The sequence below is a fragment of the Mastomys coucha genome, unplaced genomic scaffold (assembly GCF_008632895.1).
Source record: "Mastomys coucha isolate ucsf_1 unplaced genomic scaffold, UCSF_Mcou_1 pScaffold22, whole genome shotgun sequence".
Classification (NCBI taxonomy): Eukaryota; Metazoa; Chordata; class Mammalia; order Rodentia; family Muridae; genus Mastomys; species Mastomys coucha.
The window spans coordinates 245,541,649-245,562,556 of record NW_022196905.1 but is presented as its reverse complement, the minus strand read 5'-3'; the positions used below and the strand labels follow the sequence as shown (position 1 = coordinate 245,562,556).

General features: G+C 45.3%; 2 protein-coding genes and 1 long non-coding RNA gene across 3 annotated transcripts in view; 2 read left to right on the top strand and 1 right to left on the bottom strand.

The window, feature by feature from the left end:
- Window positions 1–16,887, top strand: part of LOC116070127 — an 18,889-nt gene extending 2,002 nt beyond the window's left edge. The window contains exons 2-4 of the long non-coding RNA XR_004110284.1: window positions 5,005–5,115; window positions 14,222–14,369; window positions 16,631–16,887. This is a non-coding gene — a long non-coding RNA (uncharacterized LOC116070127). The remainder of the gene's footprint in view (window positions 1–5,004; window positions 5,116–14,221; window positions 14,370–16,630) is intronic.
- The window catches only part of Wwp2 (WW domain containing E3 ubiquitin protein ligase 2), a 125,362-nt gene extending 106,558 nt beyond the window's left edge, over window positions 1–18,804 (bottom strand). Inside the window, exons 1-2 of the mRNA XM_031341345.1 lie at window positions 18,717–18,804; window positions 3,002–3,085 (exon numbers count right to left, since the gene is read on the bottom strand). Coding sequence (XP_031197205.1) covers window positions 3,002–3,071 — 70 coding nt within the window. The 5' untranslated portion in view covers window positions 3,072–3,085; window positions 18,717–18,804. The remainder of the gene's footprint in view (window positions 1–3,001; window positions 3,086–18,716) is intronic.
- Window positions 18,254–20,908, top strand: LOC116070126 (atherin). The gene is made up of 2 exons (XM_031341349.1): window positions 18,254–18,983; window positions 20,867–20,908. The coding sequence occupies exon 1, from the start codon at window positions 18,396–18,398 to the stop codon at window positions 18,936–18,938; it is 543 nt and encodes a 180-aa protein (XP_031197209.1). The 5' UTR covers window positions 18,254–18,395; the 3' UTR covers window positions 18,939–18,983; window positions 20,867–20,908.

Below are 20,908 nucleotides of genomic sequence, written 5' to 3'. Positions count from 1 at the left end.
CCCGCTCTCTCTCTCCTTCTGCTCTCCTTTTGGTTTAGTTTGCTTTCTTTCCTGGTTTTAAATAACAGCATCTTGCTGTACAGCACAGGCTGACTTGAACCTACTTCTTAGCCAAAAATGGCCTCTGTCTCCCCAATACTGAGATTACAGACACACATCACTGTTCCTAGGTCACAGCAGCACTTGTCAGTCATTTATCACCAACAAACTGGGGAAAACCCATGGAACATAAAGCCAACAAACACCATCTTCCACAAGACACCTATCCCATAGCACTCATGACTCACACTGGGATTGCAGGTCGACCAGAGGGAACCCATCTAGATATTGTCCATCCTGTGCCCAAATCAGAGGATATAACTGATGATCCTAACCTCCCCTGAGGGCCCTTCTATTGAGGAAGCTAAGCTCCTTCCCAGATCCTTTAGAAGGTGACAAGTCCTACAAAGGTCTACAACTTGACAAAGGACAGTCGCCCCCTGGGTTCTTTGAAGCAGTAACTACTCCAAAACCCCAAAAGCTACAGTAGGGAGAAATCAAGAAACAAAACAAAAAACATTTAGGGCTAAGAGTCAAGCAACAGGGATGGGGCTGAGAATAAAGGTTTGTCACAGACCTAAGACCTAAGTGGAAAATGTACTGCTTTGCACTGTACATCAAGGCTAGCTGACACCATCTAGTGCTGAGATATGAGCACTGCATACCTTAACTTTAAAAACAAGAACCTGTTTCAATCAGTCCTAGACAATCTCCTTAAAATCAACAAGTTCTTGCCAGGCCTGGTGGTGTACACCTTTAGTTCTGGAACACAGGAGGCAGAGCCATGTGGATTTCTGTGAGTTCAAAGGCAGTCTGGTCTACATAGTGAGTTTCAGGCTAGCTCAGCAGGACTACATAGTGAGACCCTGTGGATGAGCACTTATCATTTTTTTTTTGTTTTGTTTTATTTTTTGTTTTTCTCTTTTTTTAAAGATTTATTTTTATTTATTTTTATTTATTTTATGTGTATGAGTACACTGTAGCTGTACAGATGACCATGAGCCATCACGTGTGTGGCTGCTGGGAATTGAACTCAAGACCTCTGCCGGCCCTGCCTACTCCGGCCCCACTTGCTCCTGCGTAATTCACTGTAGCTGACTTCAGACGCACCAGAAGAGGGCGTCAGATCTCATTACAGGTAATTGTGAGCCACCATGTGGTTGCTGGGATCCGAACTCAGGACCTTCGGAAGAGCAGTCAGTGCTCTTACCTGCTGAGCCATCTCGCCAGCCCTTGTTTTTTGTTTTTCAAGACAGGGTTTCTCTGTGTAGCCCTGGCCATCCTGGAACTCACTACCAGGTTGGCCTTGAACTCAGAAATCTGCCTGCCTCTGCCTCCCAAATGCTGGGATTAAAGGTGTGCACCACCACTGCCCGGCAGCACTTGCAAAGGACCTGAATACAACTCCCAGCACCCATAGAGCAGCTTGCAACCCTCTGTAGTTCCAGTTCGAGGGAACTGATGCTGTCTTCCAGTCTCCACAGGTACCGTTCATGCATGTAGTAAACATACATATATGCAGGAAAACATACCTATAAAATAAAAATAAATCTTGGAGAGAAAATGAAATTCAATTTCTTTATTTCACAGCTGGGCCATTTAAGTTCAGGGAGCCGAATTAACTTCTCTAAAATCAGAGTTAGTAAAAGGCAGGTCTGAGGCAGGAACCAACTCTCTCCCAAGTCAATGCTCTCAGCTCTCTCAGGACAGGCTTTTCCTTTTGTTCTGATTTGGTTTTAATTCAGGTTTTTGTACTCTAGCTTTTTCCCCGGTTTGGTTTGGTAGGTTTGGTTGGTTTGGTTTGGTTTGGTTTGGTTGATTTGGTTTGTTGGTTTGGTTGGTTTGGTTGGTTGGTTTGGTTTGGTTGGTTTGGTTGGTTTGTTGGTTGGTATGGTTTGGTTTGAGACAGGGTCTCATGTATCCCAAGCTGACCTCCAACTGTCTGTGTAGCTAAGGATGACTTTGAACTTCTAATCTGCCTCCATCTCTGGAGTTCTGGGATTATGGGCATACACCACAGTAGCCAGTTTACTCAGGAGCACTGAACCCAGTCCTATTTTGTGCATGCTAGGCAAACTCTAACAACTAAGCTAAATTCCCCAAGTCAAACTGGCAAAACTCTGAAGCCTTAGGCTAAATCCCCAAGTACCTTTAATATAAGTAAGCAGATGTTAAGCAATGACAACCTTAAAGAAAAGAATAAATTGGGGGAGACACGGATGTGAGGAACTTAGTAGGGACTGGGGAAGGATGACGTCTGTGTAAAGAACAAAGCAAGCTAAAAGTATTTCACTCAGGAATGGCAAGGGCAAAGGCCCAGAGGCAGAGGCCTACCAGGTGAGTTCAGCAACGCAGAGGTAAGAGGACGTGCATGAGAAAACAGTGCTCATCAGTCTTTACTCTGAATGCAGAGGTGTGGCTTACATTTTAACAAGACTACTGCAAAATCACAGCATCATGGAAGGAAGACAAAGGACAGAATCAGAAAGGTAGGTCTGAAGACCTTACTGCAGAACAGAGCACTGTTGGCTGGGGGTGGGCAACAGGACTGGGAGGAACGCTGAATACTAGGTGCCGGCTTCACTGCCAGGCCAACATGAGCCATGAGAAGTCAGGAGCATGGTTCCAGACATGGACACTTTCTGTGAATACTGGGAGTTCCAGGGAAGGTCTAGGCTAGACACCAATCTGAGAGTGACCTCTTACTGAAGGCATGTAAAGCTATGAGGCTGGATGAGACCACCCAGAGGATTAATGTACAGAGGGGAGCCCTGAATTTTCAAAGGAATCAACCATCTCAGAGCATTTTAGCCAAATGTTCTATTTTCCCACATCCCCATTATCTGCCTTCTTTTCCAAGAACTCTAGTTATAGTATGATAATCTTCTGAGACAAATGCTACATTCCTAAACTGTTTCAGAATACCTGACTCTCCCGACAGATGTGCCTCAATGACACTCACCTTTCAGGGTAAGCTGGGACTTCTCAAAAGGCAGGGCCACTCCTGCACGGCTGGAGTTGGCAGCTGCCATATCATCACAAAAAACTGCAAAGGAAGCAGAGCGGCAGGTTAGTCAGCGGCTGAGGAGGAAACTAAAGAACGCAACCCAAAGAGCTGGAGAAATGGCTCAGTGCTAAAGAACACTTGTGATCCTTGCAGAGGTCCTGGGTTCAATTCCCAGCACTCACACAGTACTTCACAATCATTTGTAACTCCAGTTCTAAGGAGCCTAATGCCTTCTTCTCAAGTCCAATAGCATCAAGCACACATGTGGAATGCAAACATAGATGCAGGCAGAATATTCAAGCACATAAAAATTAAATCTTAAAAATGAAAAAGACCTCAATCCCAGGACAGGTATGACAATTCATGCCTGAAATTTGTACGACAGCACAAGTTTATAATCCCAGGGCTTGAAAGGTGGAGGCCATAGATGAGCAAGGTCATTCTCAGCTGTATAGTGAGTTCAAGGCCAGCACAGTCTACATAGTAAGTTCCAGAACAACCAGGACTACATACAGACATTTTGTCTTCAAAAATATAAATAAATAAATAAATAAATAAATAAACAACTAAGCCAGCTTTTTTATGGATCCCAAATGGCTAATAAAGCCATGCAAAGATGTCTAATAGCACCTGACAGATGTCTGTCACTCGTAGGGTTAAAAGCAGAAGTTCACCTAAAACAAAATTCTTATACTCAAATGTGATCCTTAGAATATCATCAGGTCGGGGGCTGGAGAGATGGCTCAGCGGTTAAGAGCACTGACTGATCTTCCAAAGGTCCTGAGTTCAAATCCCAGCAACCACATGGTGGCTCACAACCATCTGTAATGAGATCTGATGCCGTCTTCTGATGTGTCTGAAGACAGCTGCAGTGTACTTACACATAATAAAAATACAAAAAAAAAAAAAAAGAATATCAGGTTTCATTTAGAAAATATTGGTTCCTTGAGCTGTGTGGATATTCTAAACCTTAACACATTTCATCATACAACATAAAAATCACATTTGGCCTCCAAACAGCAGAAAGCTATCAAGCCTGTTGTGGTAGCATGGCCCAAAATCCTAATTTTCTTTTAAGAATGATTTTGTTACTGGCAACAAATACTATCAGTCGTTTTCCTTAGAGTGTCAGGTTTGCTTCATTCAGTTTGAAGAAAATGTCTGCCAATTTCACAAATCTAGTAACTTGGATTTGTTTCTCAGTTGTTTTCTGAAGGAAAAACCGTATTTCATGGGAAAAAGAAAGCAACAAGTGAGCTCTAGATTCAGAATTGCTTAAGTCCTTACTGCAGCATGCAGCACATGTACACTTCAACAGAGAGAATATAAAAAGACAGTGCTCAAGAGCCAGCTGGGCTGGCAAGATGGCTCGGCAGCTATGACACATAAGCCTGGAGACATGAGTTCAATCTATAGACCTGAACCACACAGTGGAAGGAGAGAACCAGCTCCACAAAGATGTCCTCTGACGCCCACAAAAGCCATGGCACATGCATCTCCCTACCCCCCCCACACACACACAAAGTACATAGGGACAATAATAATAAATAGGAGCTGGAGATGGCTCAGTTGTTCAGAGCATATACTACTCCTTTAGAAGACCTGAATGTAGTGCTCATACAAACACATCAAGCAATTCACAACTGCCTAGAACTCCAACTCCAGGGGATCCAACACCCAGGTGGCTTCTGCAGGCACTGCATGCACAGACATACACATGAATGCAAACTTTTAAAATGTAAAAATGCAGTAAGTTTTTGGTTGTGTTGTGTCATTTGTTTTTTGAGACACAGTCTCACTATGTAGCTCTGGCTTTCCTGACTCACTCTTGTAGACCAGGCTGGCCTCTAACTCACAGAGACACACCTTCCTCAGCCTCCAGAGTGGTGGGAATAAGCTGTGCACCACCATAGCAGCTCCTTCAAGGACTGTACACTGAAATGTCCCTTTCTCCCGAGACCCTGTGACGGAGAGCATAAAGACAACAGCACTCGTGGCTGCAGAACCAACAGCGTCTTGACTTTTGCACCTTCAATGCAAGTGTGACCACAGTGAAACCTGAGTGACAGGTGAGTGCTGTTATGAGGAGTTTTAATGATGCAGAGGTCCAGAGACTTCAGGTTATCTGTGAAACTGCTGCCATTAAAGCAGCATACAGCTGAATGCTGTGGTATGTATATATAATCCCAGAGCTTGAAAAACAGGAGGACCACTGTGAGTTCAAGGTCAGTGTGGGCTACACAGTAAGACTCAGCCTCAAAAACACTGTAAGGGCTGCATGTGGTAGTACACACCTATAATTCCAGCAGCGTTCCAGAGGTGACAAGTTCAAGACTAGTCTAGGTTACAAAAACAAAGCAAAATAAACCATCAACCCAGAGCTGTCTGTACTCATGACAGGCAAGCTGTCTGCCAGAGCTACACTTCTGACACTAGATACTCTACATCCAGTGGAAACCTCCAGAATGCTCCTTAGAGGAAAAACAAAACAAAACAAAAAAACAGTATTCTACAGCTCAAGATCCCCAGAGACCTTGTTAGCTCCTCCAACAGTGATTCTCAGTCCCCTCCACATGACTGGGCAGACGACACTGGACACAACAAGAGATCTCATCCCTGAAGTGCTAGCTTCTAGAACCCAAAACTATCTGAGGGCCTTTCTGCCTTTTCAAACTGTGGTGTTTCTAAAATGGGACTACACCACCCTTGAAAGATGGGATCCAAATCACATTCACCATTTCTGAACTGAGTGAGGGGAGAGGGAAGGAAGAAGGGAGAGGAGCAAGAAGAGAAGGACGTGCAGTCTAGGTTCTGTGAACATGTGTGCTTATATACCCAACTGCGTCACAGGGGACACATGATGTAAGGAGATATGATGGCACGGAAAGGATGGAATCACTGACACTAAACCACAAGTTGCCTCAGCCACAGCAGAAAATGAAACAGAGACTACGAAACTTTAACTGTGTGTGCAACATTTATCTTTTAATATTTTAGATATTTGTAGATTTTTATGTTATGTGTATGAGTGTTTTGCCTGTGTGCGTGTATGTGGACCATTTGCATGTCTGGTGCCCATGGAGGCCAGAAAAAAGGCTGCCGAATCCCTGGATCTGGAGTTATGAATGGGTATGAATTACCATGTGGGTGTTGGAAACAGAACCCGGGTCATCCAGAGGAGCAACCAGCAGTGGTCTTAACCACTGAGCCATCCCTGCAGACCCAAGCCAGAGTTCTCAGGATAGTTAGTGTGTTGAATGTCCTGGAGCCAGTGCTCTAACAGAGGCTTAAGGTCTAATAGCTAGAAACCTGTTATTTATAGACTTTAAATCCTGCTGTCTGTTTGGACACTCCCTTCCCTAAGGCAGCTGGAATAAGGGGAGTTTTGAAGCAGCTTGTTCTCCTGACCTTTATTTAGTCCCAAGGGTGTAGACAATGAAACTTGAACCTCCACATGGATTTGTTAAGGAGGAGAAAACCGAAGTATCTTGATCTACAACTAACAACCCAAAACAAAATCAAGGATAAATGCTAAAGAAAGCTCAGGAAGCCATGCAGGGGTGGCACACACCTCTAATCCCAGCACTTGGGAGGCAGAGGCAGGCAGATTTCTGAGTTCAAGGTTAGCCTGGTCTACAGAGTGAGTTCCAGGACAGCCAGGGCTACACAGAGAAACCCTGTCTCGAAACACACACACACACAAAAGCTGAGGAAGAAATGTAAATAAATAAAATATCCAATAAAAAAGAAGGAGGAGGAGGAGAAGAAACAATAGGAAAGAAGTCAGGAAAAAAAAGAAAGAAAAGAAAAAGAAAGCTCAGAAAGAACAAATCCAGCTGAGAACATAGGAGAAACAGGCCCCAAACTCCACCAACACCATCTCTCTCCAGTTCTTCATAATTACAGCCCACCATTTATGAACACTGATCTGTTATTATGTGAGCTTTGTCCGCCATTCCTGATCCAATTAGCCAGATACTACCTGATAGGAAGGTAAGCTATGTGAACTGTAAAACCCTCCAACGTGTACATAAAGAAAACTAACCACAACTAGAAGGTAAAGACAGACATCAGTGTGCTGGGTGTGTCAATTCACATCAATAAACACCAGACTGGAGGTTTACCTAGATGCCAGAGTGTGGGACTAGCAATGGGCTGTACCGCAAAACTAAAGGAGGATTGTAAAACCTGAACACAGAATGTGCTTCACTTCTGATTCAGAAATACAAAGAGATGGACTAGTAACTCCTTCCAGCTAGTAACGAGGACATGTTTACATAAACAGCAGAAAGACAGACAAAAGAAGGAAACTGGAAGTGGGGAGAAGAGAAGGAAGAAAAGAAAGTCAGCAAACTGGGGTTAGCTTATGTGCCCGAGCCAGGCAGGGGAGGAGGGAGACTAAAGGCTAGATATACAGACTTCACCTCTGCAGGCCAGTGAAAGGTAGGGAAGACTCCTGTCCTTTTCCAATTTGAGCAGATTCACACAATTCCTAAATAAATAAAATGGCATCTTATCTCTGAATTTACTGTCCACGTAAGGCTTGACAGGCATTTTTGTTTTAATATTTTTTAACCTGTGTGTATAAGCACATGTACTTGTATGTACTGGAGGCCAAAAAGGGACACCATATCATCCTCTATCACTCTACTTACTTCTTTGAGGCAAGGTCTTCTTTTAAAGCTGGAGCTCCAGTTTTATTGGCTAAACTGGAAAGTAGCAGCTCCCAGTAATGCTCCTAGTGTCAGTGCTGCCCCAGGCTGGGGTTCACACGTGCCAGGAGCAGCTACTTACCCAGGTGTTAGGTCCATGCTTCAGTCCTCCCACTCCATGCTCCTAAATCCTGAGCTCTCTCCAGCCCCATAATTTGTTTTTTAAGACATGGTCTTCTATAGCCCATGCTGGTCTTGAACTCATCAACCTTTATTTAAACTCAGGAGGCAGAGGCAAGTGGACTTCTGAGTTTAAGGTCAGTCTGTTCTACAAAGTTCCAGGGCAGCCAGGTCTACACAGAGAAACCCTGTCTCTAAATAAATAAATAAATAAATAAATGAAAAAGAAATAAAAAGACTACATGGGGAGGAGTTGCTGTTCAAAGTCCCCTGCCTACCCAATTATATTGGCAGCAGCCCCTCCTAAAACCCAAGAGGAGAATTAACTTTGCTTCCCAACAGAATGAACTGAACCCCTTTCTTCACTGAGGTCCTAGCACACAGATCAACCTGCTGGCACTTCACACTTAGTAATGTTGGGGATGTGGCTCAGCCTAGCACAAGAAAGGCCCCGAGTTCAAGCTCTAGTACAGAAAACTTTTAATGTGCCCAGCTAGAAACAAAAGGAAGTTCAATGACACACAGTAGCAGAGCAGGTAGGAGATGGAGTTTGGCTACAAGAATCCTTCTTTTCCTTGTATTTTCCTGCAGAGCATCAAACCCAGGACCTCAGGCTCACTAGTCAAGTGCTCTACTGCTGAGTTATACCCCACATCCTGCACTATCTCAGAATCTTGACTTGGCCTGCAGGACACAGAGGGTGCATTTAAAACAAAAGGAAGCCATCTTTTATTTATTATTCCTGGATTATAATTCATATGCCATAAATTTATTCTTTTTTATTTCTTGTTTTGTTTTGTTTTTGAGACAGAATTTCTCTGTGTAGCCTTGGCTATTCTGAACATTCTCTGTAGACCAGGCTGTCCTCAAACTCACAGAGATCCACTTGTCTCTCCCTCCAAGTGCTGGGACTAAGGGCGTGCATCACTACATCCAGCTTATTTTCTTCTTTTTAAAAAATAAATTCTCTTAAATAAGTGTAGTAATGCGCACCTTTAATCACACCACTCAGAAGACAGAAGCAGGTGGACCTCTGTGAGTTCAAGGCCAGCCTAATCTATATAGTGAATTCCAGGACAGCCTGAACTACATAGAGAGACCCTGCCTTGAAAGAAAAAAGAAAAGACAAATTCTCGTCAGTCAAGTTTGATTTCAAACTTACTATTAACCTTGAACTTCAGATCCTCTTGTCTCCATAAACAAGACAGACAAACGCCATCAAACCTGGTTTGTGAGAAGCTGGAAACAGAACCCAGGACTTTCTTTGAACCCACTACGCTCCATCCCTCACTCCAAACTCATCCTTTAAAAGCACATAATTGTAGTGGGTTTTTATTAGCATTGGACCTGAGTTGCCATCACTTCCTATTCCAGACCATTTCATCATTCCCAAATAAACCCTGTCAACGACCAGCCCATTTTCCCTCCCCCAGCTCCCAGAAAACATCAATCTATTTTTGTCACAGTGGATTTACCTACTCCAGACAACTCATACAAATGCAATCATCTGACCTATGTGTGGTTTTGTAACTGCTTTCTTTCATGGAATGTTCCAGGTCACTATAATGCGTATCTTTCCTTTTGTAGCTTGAATTTTGCTCCATTTGACAGCCATACCTCTTATTTATCCATTTATCTGTCATGGATATTGGGCTGTTAGGACCAGTTGATTCACTGTTTTCTCTACTTGTTTGTTTGAGTTTTTTAATATTTACTTATTAATTTTTAAATTGCTTGTGTGCATACCTACATGAGTTCTTATGTGCACCAAGTGCATGTAGCTGCCCAGAGAGGCCCATGGGTTTTGGATGCCCCAGAACTAGAACTGCAGCCAGTTGTGGGCCACCATGTGGATCCTGAACTTGGGTCCTCTGGATGAGCAAGTGAGCCATGCCTCCAGATCTGCTTCTTGTACTTCTGGGTGCTCAAGATGTAAGGAGCCCAGGCCTGATCCACACCAAGTAAGCCCTGCCCCTCTACACTCAGCACACCGTGCCACACCGTGCCACACCGTCAGTCTGCATTCACCACTCATCTTTACTTCTGTTTTGCTTTTAACTTTACTTTTTGGTTCTAACAAAATGTCCTCAAACTCTTCATGGAATTGAGGAGGACCTTGAACTCCTGATTCTCCTACCTCTAGGAGAAAGTTCTAGGTTATTCTTGGCTATGTATTATAATGAGGTTTCAAGCCAGCCTGGACTAACTAAGAGAAAGAGTAAGAGGACAATACTTTAAGCTGAGCACTCAGGAGGTAGGGAAAGAAAGATAGAGATTTTATTTTTGTTTTTTTGTTTTTGTTTTTGTTTTGTTTGGTTTGGTTTGGTTTGGTTTTTCGAGACAGGGTTTCTCTGTATAGCCCTGGCTGTCCTTGAACTCAGAAATCTGCTTGCCTCTGCCTCCCAAGTGCTGGGATTAGAGACGTGCGCCACCACTGCCCAGCAGGATTGGGATTTTAAGGCCAGTCTTAGTTACGTGGAAAATTTGAGGCCAGCCTGGACTACATGGAACCCTGTTTCTAAAAAAAAAGAAAAAAGAAAAAAATTAAAAAAGAAGACTCCTTTATCCCAGCACTAAGAAGGCAGAGGTGGGAGCAAAGCTCTTGTCTGGCACTAGTTTAATACCCTGTACTTCCTAAAACAACCCATACACACAAACATAAGCAGAAGAGGAGGAGGAAGAAGAGAAGGAAGAAGAGAAGCAGAGCCAGCCTGGCCTAGTGGCATAGGTCTGTAACCAGTGCATTCAAAGTCAATCTGAGTATCTGACTGAGGCCATCTTAAGAGAAAAAAGGAGGTAGAGGAGCACTGGGGCTCAGAGATACTGTGCTTCCTAATATGCACTAGGCCTGGGCTCGATTCCTAGCATCTGCATCCTAAACTTGAAAGAAACAAGCAGGGTGTATTTGTAAGTAGAGAGCAGCCCCGTATCCTCTTCTAAAAGAGGTGGAAGAGTCTGTCCCACAGACCTCTCCTTCCCTCCCACCCTCAAGCCAGATTTTTCCAACACACACGTCTGCTTCTTTCCTGGCCTCTTTCCAGCATCCAGCACTGAATTGTCTTCCATTCACCAGAGGCCCAAAGTGAAAAACAATCACATTTCAAAAACTGCCAAACAGCATGTAAAAACTGGAAGGGGGCTTTCTGCTGGAAAGAGGCTACCAGCCCTAGCCCCCTCCACCATGCAGTCCAAGTTCAACCGTAGGGAGACCTGAGGTACACTGGAGGTGAGATCAGCACCACATCGCCTTGGCTCCCAGGCCGGACAACTGGTGATGGGAAGGCCTGAAGGTGAGGGTGAAACTGACCACTCAGAGCAGACCAACTGGACTGAGGCTGCACACTCTGCCTCTGCCTCATCATCAAAGTCTTCAAGAAGCCACCAAGAGACAGAAAAAAGGGGAAAAAAAAAAAACAGTGGAAATCTCACTTTTGATGTGATTTTCTACACCATACACCACCCCACAGATGAGACACCAGTCTTTAGCTGAGGAACTTTCTGGAATTATTAAGGAGATCCTAGGTATTGTACAGCCTGTGGGCTGGGCTGCCATGTGGATGGTGGCTGTTCTCATGACATTATAGATGATGTCAGCAGCTGTGCAGTGTAATACCCAGCTAGTTAGAATGCAACAAGAGAAAATATTTCATCTGATTGTGTGTGTGTGTGTGTGTGTGTGTGTGTGTGTGTGTGTGTGTATCTGGCAAAACAGATCTTAGGACAAACACCATAGAGAATGCATGAGTAACCAAAGGAAGAGGCCCGCCCTGAGTCAGGAGACTTGGTATTACCTAGAAGGGATTACCACTCAAATCACTGTTTCTAAACCAAGGGCAGTGAAGAGAACAGGGATCTCACAACCTTCTAAATAGATTCTAGTTGGAATCAAAGGAACAAGATCTTCCCTGAGAACAATATGTCAGCTCTTGTAGCATCCAACACAGTCCTAAATTACACAGGCACTCTAATGCTCACGGGCCAGGCTGGCTCCAAGGAAAAGGTGTTTGCTGGCAGCACTGAGGATCTGAATCCATCCCACATGGTACAAGGAAAGAACAACTCCTGAAAGTTGTCCTCTGACCTCCACATGTGTGCCATAATCTGATCACAATCTGACTTGTTCATGAATCCACTGCCTTCCTGATGAAAACTTCAGATCCCAAGACCAAGACTGAAATCCAAGAGTTACCTACTGTCTTAGTTAGGGTTTCCATTGCTGTAAAGAGACACCATGACCAAGGCAACTCTTATAAAGGATAAAACGTTTAATTGGGCTGGCTTACAGTTTCAGAAGTTTAGTCCATTATCCTTGTGATGGGAAGCATGGCAGCTTTAAGGCAGATATGGTGCTGGAGGAGCCCAGTTCCAGATCTTGATCCAAAGGCAGCCAGGAGGAGAGTGGATGTGTTTCACACTGGGCATAGGTTGAGCATTTAAGACCTCAATGCCCCTCCTCCACAGTGACACATCTCTAACAAGGCCACACTCCTCATAGTGCTACTCCCCACTGGCCAAGAATTCAAACACAAGAGACTATGGGAGGCAAACCTATTCAAACCACCACACACCCCCACTACAAGGTTCCATTTGTGTTAAATCTATAAGACAACAGGCTGGGGGTGGGGGGGCAGAGGAGGGGACTGCACTGTGCTCAACATGTATTTGGTAAAGCTGGTATTTTAAACTTTAAAAACCCATTTACTGTCCTGCCTGCCTTTCTTTTCCATCCTTGGAGGCTCATAAACTGGTTGCTCAGAAAGCCAGAAATTCCTGAAGCTGGCACTTGAGCTGATTTCAGTACTCTAAGATAGCAGTTGGAAAAACAACTTTTTCAACTAGAGCAAGAGAAAACCATGAGCTTGTTGTTTTCAAAAAGGCCTTTCTTTAATACTAGTACTTAGGAAGTAGAGGCAGGAAGATCCCTTGAGTTCAAGGCCAGCCTGGTCTACATAGTGAGTGCTAGGCCAGGGCTACATAATAAGACTGTGTTTTAAAAAGAAAAAACTAACAGAAAAAAGGGGATCTTAGCCGGGAGGTGGTGGCATACAACGTTAATCCCAGCACTTAGGAGGCAGAGGCAGGTGGATCTCTTGAGTTCAAAGCCAGCTGGATGGCCAGGGCTACATGGTGAGACCCTGTCTTGGGGGGAAAAGTGTGTGTGTATGGGGGGGTTGTCTTTAAATGAAAAAGGAGACCCAACTTCCCTGCCATACTTAGGTGGTCTGCAGACACTGCCAGTGTGTGTGTATGGGAGTAGGGGGTGTCTTTAAATGAAAAAGGAGAGAGACCCAACTCCCCTGCAGTACTCAGGTGGTCTGCAGACACGGCCCAGTGTCACCTGAGACTTACTCTACAAGTTCAAGCTCAACAGCAACATTCTTCTTGGACATGTATTCACACTCCTCTCTAGATAACTGTGTCCAGTCTCAACTCCAAGCTACACAATAATAGCTCCTATGCACACATCTCCTGCCCCTGCTTGCCACCTGACTTCCTCATTTAATTGCCCTGGCATCTTCTCTTGGGTTCACACTAGGCCTTGTACAATCAATGTGAACAAAACTGATTCTAAGCCCTGACTGCCCTATAGTCTCTCTTGATTCTGTTTACTGAGACAGGGTCTTATGTAGCCCAGGCTGGATTCCAAAGGATGATAACCCTGACTGAACTCTAATCCTCCCCCAGGCTCTGCCCTGAGTGCTAGCATTACAGACATATGCCACCACATCCCATTTATGCCATACTGAGGATCAGACCCCAGGCTTTAGGCACACTAGGCAAATACTCAACCAACTGGGCCACATCTCTAGCTCTTCTCCCCCATTTAACGATAACTCCATTTTCTCCCTGCTCATACCCAAACCTTGGGAGTCACCTTTGCCTGCTCTCGTCCTCTCACATTCCATACCCAAGTCACCTCATCCACAGATCCTACTGGCTGAGCTTCAGAATATATCACACTGCTTTTCTCTCCTTGTGTGACAATGCCCTCCTCATACATCTTTTTGCCTCTACCCTAGCTCCTCTTTCTCCTCCTCACAACAATTGCAGTGTGCCTGTTGAAAGGCAGGACAGTATCTACTCCTCAGCTCAAATGTTTCACTTATCCTGTGAAAACCAGCATTCACACAAAGGCCTACAAGGCCTTCCCTGACCTGCCCAATGTTTCCTCCCACACCCAAAACCCTTGTGTACTCATTCTCTAGGCTCACTTAGCCTTCTCCAGCCATGCTGGGTTCCTGGACAATCCCCAAACCAGTCAAGTCATTTGGTCTGGCTTATCCCTTCGCCTGGACTGTTCTACCCTCACTCAGCCCTCTGCTCCATGCCTTCTCCCCTTTAGGATCTTCAGACAAGAGCCAGCATACCTGTAATCCCTGGCACCCAGGAAGCTAAGGCAGAAGGAGTACAGCATAAATTCTAGAAAGTCTGAGCATTGAGCAAGTGTGAGACCTGCCCCCAACCCCAAAAAAGGAGTGCTAAGATTACAGGTATGAGTCACTACATATACCCTGCTGAAACTTATTTAATTACATTGTCTTTAACATAGTAAATATAAAATTTTACCATTTATAGCATATATGTATAGGTTACATTTATATGATTTTACTAGAATATAAAAACATCAGTTGGAGCCAGCACTAGTGGCACATGCCTTTAATCCCAGCACTTCAGAGGCAAAGGCAGGAAGATCTTTGTGGGTTTGAGGCCAGCTCAATCTACAGAGTGAGTTCTAGGACAGCCCGAGCTACACAGAGAAACCCTGTCACAAACAAGCAAAAATCAATGCAACATTGCGGCTTTCATGTTGCATCTCCAAATTTTGAGGTATTTGACATTCATAGGCTGTTCCAGGGCAGCCAGGTGGTCAGTGGTATCCATACTAAACAGCCAAACTCCAGAACAATGCCTGTAATAAAGGAGGGTGTACAACCATCCACTGAAGGAACATATTTTCCTAGGAAAAGACAACTGTGGCAGAAGCTATGGTTTGAATGGGTCCCCAAAATGTATGTGGTGGAAACTTTAAGAGATAAGGTACTGCCAGGCGGTGGTGGCACATGCCTTTGATCCCAGCACTTGGGAGGCAGAGGCAGGTGGATTTCTGAGTTCGAGGCCAGCCTGGTCTACAGAGTGAGTTCCAGGACAGCCAAGGCTACACAGAGAAACCCTGTATTGAGAGAGAGAGAGAGAGAGAGAGAGAGAGAGAGAGAGAGAGAGAGAGAGAGAGAGAGAGAGAGAGAGAGAGAGAGAGAGAGAGAGAAGAGAGAGAGAAGGTCCTGAGAGGCCTGGTGCTCACAGACACTGGCAGGGCCCCTAGTCCTGTGCCTATGCTTGTTCTCTTGCCTTCTACCAATGAATAACCTAGCAGGAAGGCCCTCCAGAAGCAGACCTTCTGTCTTAGTTAGGGTTTTACTGCTGTGAGCAGACACCATAATCAAGGCAATTCTAATAAAGGACAACCTTTCATTGGGGCTGGCTTACAGGTTCAGAGGCTCAGTCCATTATCATCAAGGCAGGAACATGGCAGCATCCAGGCAGGCATGGTACAGGAAGAGCTGAGAGTTCTACATCTTCATCTTAAGGCTGCTAGTGGAAGGAAGACTGGTTTCTAGGCAGCTAGAATGAAGGTATTAAAGCTCACGCCTACAATGACACACCCACTCCAAGAAGGCCACATCCTCCTAATAGTGCCACTCCTGGGCCAAGCATATACAAACCATCAAACCCTCCATCTCAGACTTCCCAGCTTCCACTCCGAAGACCAACTTCTACAATTTATAAATTACCCTGCAATGGACTGAGGCGGTACACCCTGAGAGCAGGCAGGGTTTTCTCAGCAATAACAGTTACACTGTACAATTACAATTTTTTTCTCTTACCCTATTCTATTTTTTCTACATGTTTTTCTTTCCTTCTTTCTTTCTTTCTCTTCTTGTAACTCAAGCTATAGCTGAACATTTGAACTCCCAGCAATCCTCCTGCCTCTGCCTCCCAAGTGCTCAGATTATATGGCACTTATACCCAACTTAATAGTATATTTTAAAAATATTTTAAGATGAAACTTTTTATCGCTTCTAAGAATTAAAAATAAAAAAACTTAGGTTGTAGAAAAGGTGGCTCATCGGGTATAAAGTTGTTTGCCACCAAGCCTGACAACTGGAACTCAATTCTCAGGACCCATATGGTAGAAGGAGAGACCCAACTCTTGCATTTATTAACTAGTTCTGGAATCTAACATCAGGACTTCAGTAAGCCTCAGTTTCTTCATCTGTGAATGAAGTAATGCAACCTTCACAGATCTGGAACTGGATGAGACGCTGGGCCAGGCACAGTGGTGAATGAAGGCCTGTGACCCCAGCTCTGGGAAGGTGGAGACAAGAGAATCTGTCATAAGTTCCTCAGCAACATAACTAGCCTGGGCTACAACCTACCTTCTATCAAAAAGCTAAAAGATCCTGTGGGGAGAGGGGGAAAAGGGGGAAGGAGAGGGGGAGGAAGAAGGGGAGGGGAAGAGGAAGGGGAAGAGGAGGGGGAGGAGGGGAAGAGGGAAGGAAAGGAAAGGAGAGGAGGGGACTGGAGGGGAGAGAGGTTGAACATAGTGAATAGTACACAGCTTTAATTTCAGCACTTGGTAGGCAGAAGCAGGTGAATCTTTATGAGTTCTAGGCCAGCCAGGTCTACACAGTAAAACTTTGTCTCAAATAAATAACCAAAAAATAAATAAAACTGAATAAGAATCTGGTATCAGTTCTTTGCAGATGGGGATGTAGTCATTAAATGAAAGACGAAGATGACCCAGGTGGTACTGGCCTCAAATCCTAACTACTGTGAAGTCGGAGGCACAAGGATCACAAGTTCAAGGCTTGCCTGAGCTACAGGAGTTTGAGGCCACCCCAGGCAACTTACTGAGATCCTGTCTAAAAAGCAAAAGAATAAAAATTACAAAAAGAAGGGAAGTGGGAAGGTGCAATGTTCAACAAAAAAAGTAAAAGACTGACAAGCCAATGAAGAAGCCTTTTCCTCATGCTTCTGATTTTCTCATAGACTAGTAACACTAAACAGAAAACTTACCTTCAAACCCCTTGTTCACCACATACACCAAGCACTGTGACCTTAAAAACATTTACTTCTCAAACAAGTGACCAAGTACTCCTAACATACCAGGCATGGGGCTAGTAGCCAAAGAAGTCATGTAAAATCAGATCACTGACCTTGAATGACTTACAGTCCTAGCAGGAAGAAGACAGTAAACGAGGAAGAAAAACAAAAAAAAAAAAATGAGAATATTAGGTTGGGACTAAAGAGATGCAGATAAGAGCACTTACTGCTCTTCCACAGGACCAAAGTTCAATTTCCAGCATGCAAATCCAGAGGCTCACAACGACCTGCATCTCTAGCTCCAAGGGACCCAATGCTCTCATCTTGGCTGGGTGAGCACATACAGACAGGAACACACACACACACACACACACACACACACACACACACACACACGAATAAAAATACATCTTTTAAGTCAATTCTCTTAGCCTGTTATCTATGAAGTGGGAATGACTTCTTGAGATTGCTATAAAAATTAACTTTTAAATGCTTGTAATACACCCCCAAGTCTTCAATTCCTAATGTATTAATGAAAAGTGCTTTTTTTCCCCCTAGCGATCTGTGATTCTGGTTCCTGTTTATGTCCCATTTGAACCCTGACACCTTCATTGCATTCATAAATTTCATTTCACTTCTGCAAACCGTAGCAAATGTGAAGGATAGAGGGTGGCCTGTGTGTTTATTTAGGTCTTTCAGGGTAGCCCAGGCTGGCCTGGAACTTGAAGCCATCTTCATGCCTCAGCCTAGAGGATGAAGAATCTTAAGACGGGTATTTTAACCTCAAAAACTACAATCTAGGTCACAGTTCTAAGGAACACAAGAGAAACTTCTCAGTCACCCCACCTAGTCACAGCTGGTCAAGATAAGCAGTCACATGGTAAAAGAAGCTGCATAATTTAAGCTTTAGAGGAAACACCTCAAAGCGATATGGGTAGACTTTAACTGTCCAAGACTTCAGCTGTCAACGCGTTGCTGAGGTAACGTTGGCCCAGGTCGCTGACAACAGTGTAGGTTAAGGTTAAAAGTCTTGTTATGAACACAGCAAAGCACCTACAAGTCTTTAATTTTATTTTATTTTATTTTTTATTTTTTAGGTGGGAGGGCCTCGAAGATGACCCGATCCGGGAACATCTCAAAGAAAGATGATCTGAAGGGCTAGGCTCCCAACAAGTGGAAACCCTACCCAAACAGGGCAAAGTGGGTGTGACCAGAGTCAGACCATCAAGACTCAGGGAACCCTCCTGAAGTTTAAAAACTGAACAGGACCGCTATCAAAGTCTCGGGTCGCCATCATCTTCAAAGAGGACGGAAGGGAAAGACTCTCAGAATGGGGTCCAGGCCGCATCGTCCAGATTTCTCTCCCTGTCCCTACAAGCCGGACGCCCACTCCCAGGCAGCCCCTTCCAGGGAGCATGCGAGTCTCCCCGGCTGAGGTCGGGCCCCCTTCACGGACGCGGCTCCTCCGCACCGCAGGCGCCCGGGCTGGGGGTCCCCCTCCGGAAGCGCCAGCAGCGGGCAACTCCCGCCGGGCCCCGCGCCCACCCCGCCCGGGCGCGAGCCGGGACACCCCTCCTCGGAGGCCGGAACCGCGCGCCAGGCCCCTCCCACAGGAAGCCGCCGCCCCCCGGCGCCCGCCCTGCGCTGCCCCGGCCCCTCGCGCCGCCCGCCGCCCCTGGCTGCCCCGCGCCATCCGCTCGCTGCCGAGCCCCCCCCCCAGTGCCCGCGCCACCTACCTGCCGCGGCCACACCAGCGGCGCCTAACTCCGCTCCACTTCCGCCTTCCAGCGCCCGCACTCGGGCCGGGTCACGTGGGCGCGCGCGGTCACCTGACCCGGAAGAGGCTGGCCGGGGCGCGCAGGTGCGGACCACCTAGACCCGGGCGGCGAGCGTTTGGCCCGCTGAGTGCAGGATGGAGAGGACTGTCGCGGCTGCGCCCGAGTGGGCGTATAAAATGAGGGCTCACCGGGCACCAGGGGCTTTATGTATTCCTTTGGAAACAGGTAGAGTTGTTTGACCCCCATGGTACAGGTGGGAGAAGACCATCCGATCAGTTAAATCAGCAAATCTTGCAGGAGTTGCTGAATAAAAAAAAAAAAATAGTACGCTCCCTCCTTAAATTTGAACGTCAGATAAACTACATGTCCCCAAATTTGCAGAATGTATTGACACCACAGATGTATGCTGGCCAAACTTAAGCATCTCGTGTATTGTTGGTACCCTGCGCTACCAAACTATATGCGAGGCCTTGTTCTCTGTCCCAGAAGTATAAATACCCTGGCCTTTGTAAGGCATCTGCTGGTGTTCCAAGAAGCAAAAATGGAAAGGGGGACGGGAGTGGAGCACGGGACATGACGTACGACGACAAGACACCCTTTCAAAACTTTTCTATAAGTGTCCCCACGGGGAGCCAACTCCCATCCCCCTCCCTGCATGGAGTAAACTGAACCTTATGAATTAGCAAACAGGGAATCTATGTAACCTGGCTGACCTAGAACCCAACGCTGTCCTTGGCCTCCTGATTCCTGGCATTTTAGACATACCTCACCACAGCCTGGACAGCAGAAAATTTCTGGGTTTTGCAAGATTGGCAGTTGAACATAACCAGACAAGGGCGTGACAACTGATCTATGTTCCCAGCCATTCGGCTACCTTTCTGGTTTTTATTTGGAACACGGTCTTGTTTAAAGTGCTCCAGCTGGCCTAGAACTTTTAATTCCATTACCTTAGCTAGTAGTTGCCAGCTTATACCATTGGGATGGGGAGTTAGGGGTAAGAAAGGAGACAGATGGAGGCAAAGTTTATGTAACCTAGGCTGGCATTCACCTCCTAGTCGATTGTTCAGATTACAGATCTGTGCCATACCACCTGGCTTTTTGTTGCACTTGGGTTTTTTTGTTTTGTTTTAGTTTTGTTTTTTTGTTTGTTTGGTTGGTTGGTTTTGGTTTTTGGTTTTTCGAGACAGGGTTTCTCTATGTAGCCCTGGCTGTCCTGGAACTCACTCTGTAGACCAGGCTGGCCTCGAACTCAGAAATCCACCTGCCTCTGCTTCCCAAGTGCTAGGATTAAAGGTGTGCACCACCACTGTCCAGCTGGGTTTATTTTATTAACTGAAATATTAAATTTTCATTAGTATTTTATTACATAGATGTTTCTCTTGCATGTATATCTGTACCACCTGAGTGTCAGGTGCCTTTGCTGTGGGGTATCTACCAAAAGGAAGTCTTTATTAGCCACCCTATGACTATACTGGGTGTTCAGGATCCCTGTGTAGTATCGAGCCTTTCTCAGGGCGAGGTTTTAAGTGCAAAGTTCATGTTCTGGGTTGACATACTCCAGTTAGCAGAAGCAGTCAGAAGCAGAACTACAGAAACCAAAAGGTGGGGCTAGAAAGATGGCTCAGCAGTTAAGAGCACTGACTGCTCTTCCAAAGGTCCTGAGTTCAAATCCCAGCAACCACAGGGTGGCTCACAACCATCTGTAATGAGATCTGATGCTTTCTTCTAGGGTATCTGAAGACAGCTACAGTGTACCTACATATAATAAATAAATAAATCTTAAAAAAAAAAAGAAGAAAAAGAAGCCGAAAGGCAAGGCCAGTAAATTTAGAGACTTCAGTGGATTAGGTCTTTGTTTTCATGTTGGCAGGTGGTGCTGTCTGTGTGCTGAGTTTTATGGCCATCATGGAGTCAGTTCTTAGTGAATGAGTCAAATTATGGACTCACCCTGCTCTAAAGAGATAGAATTGGGCCAGGCAATGATGTACACCCTTAGTCCTAGCACTCAGGAGGCAGAAACAAGTGAATCTATGTAAATTGAAGGCCAGCCTGGTCTACAGAGCAAGTTCCAGGACAGCCAGGGCTACATAGAAAAACTCTTGTTTCAGGGCTGGCGAGATGGCTCACCAGTTAAGAGCACTGACTGCTCT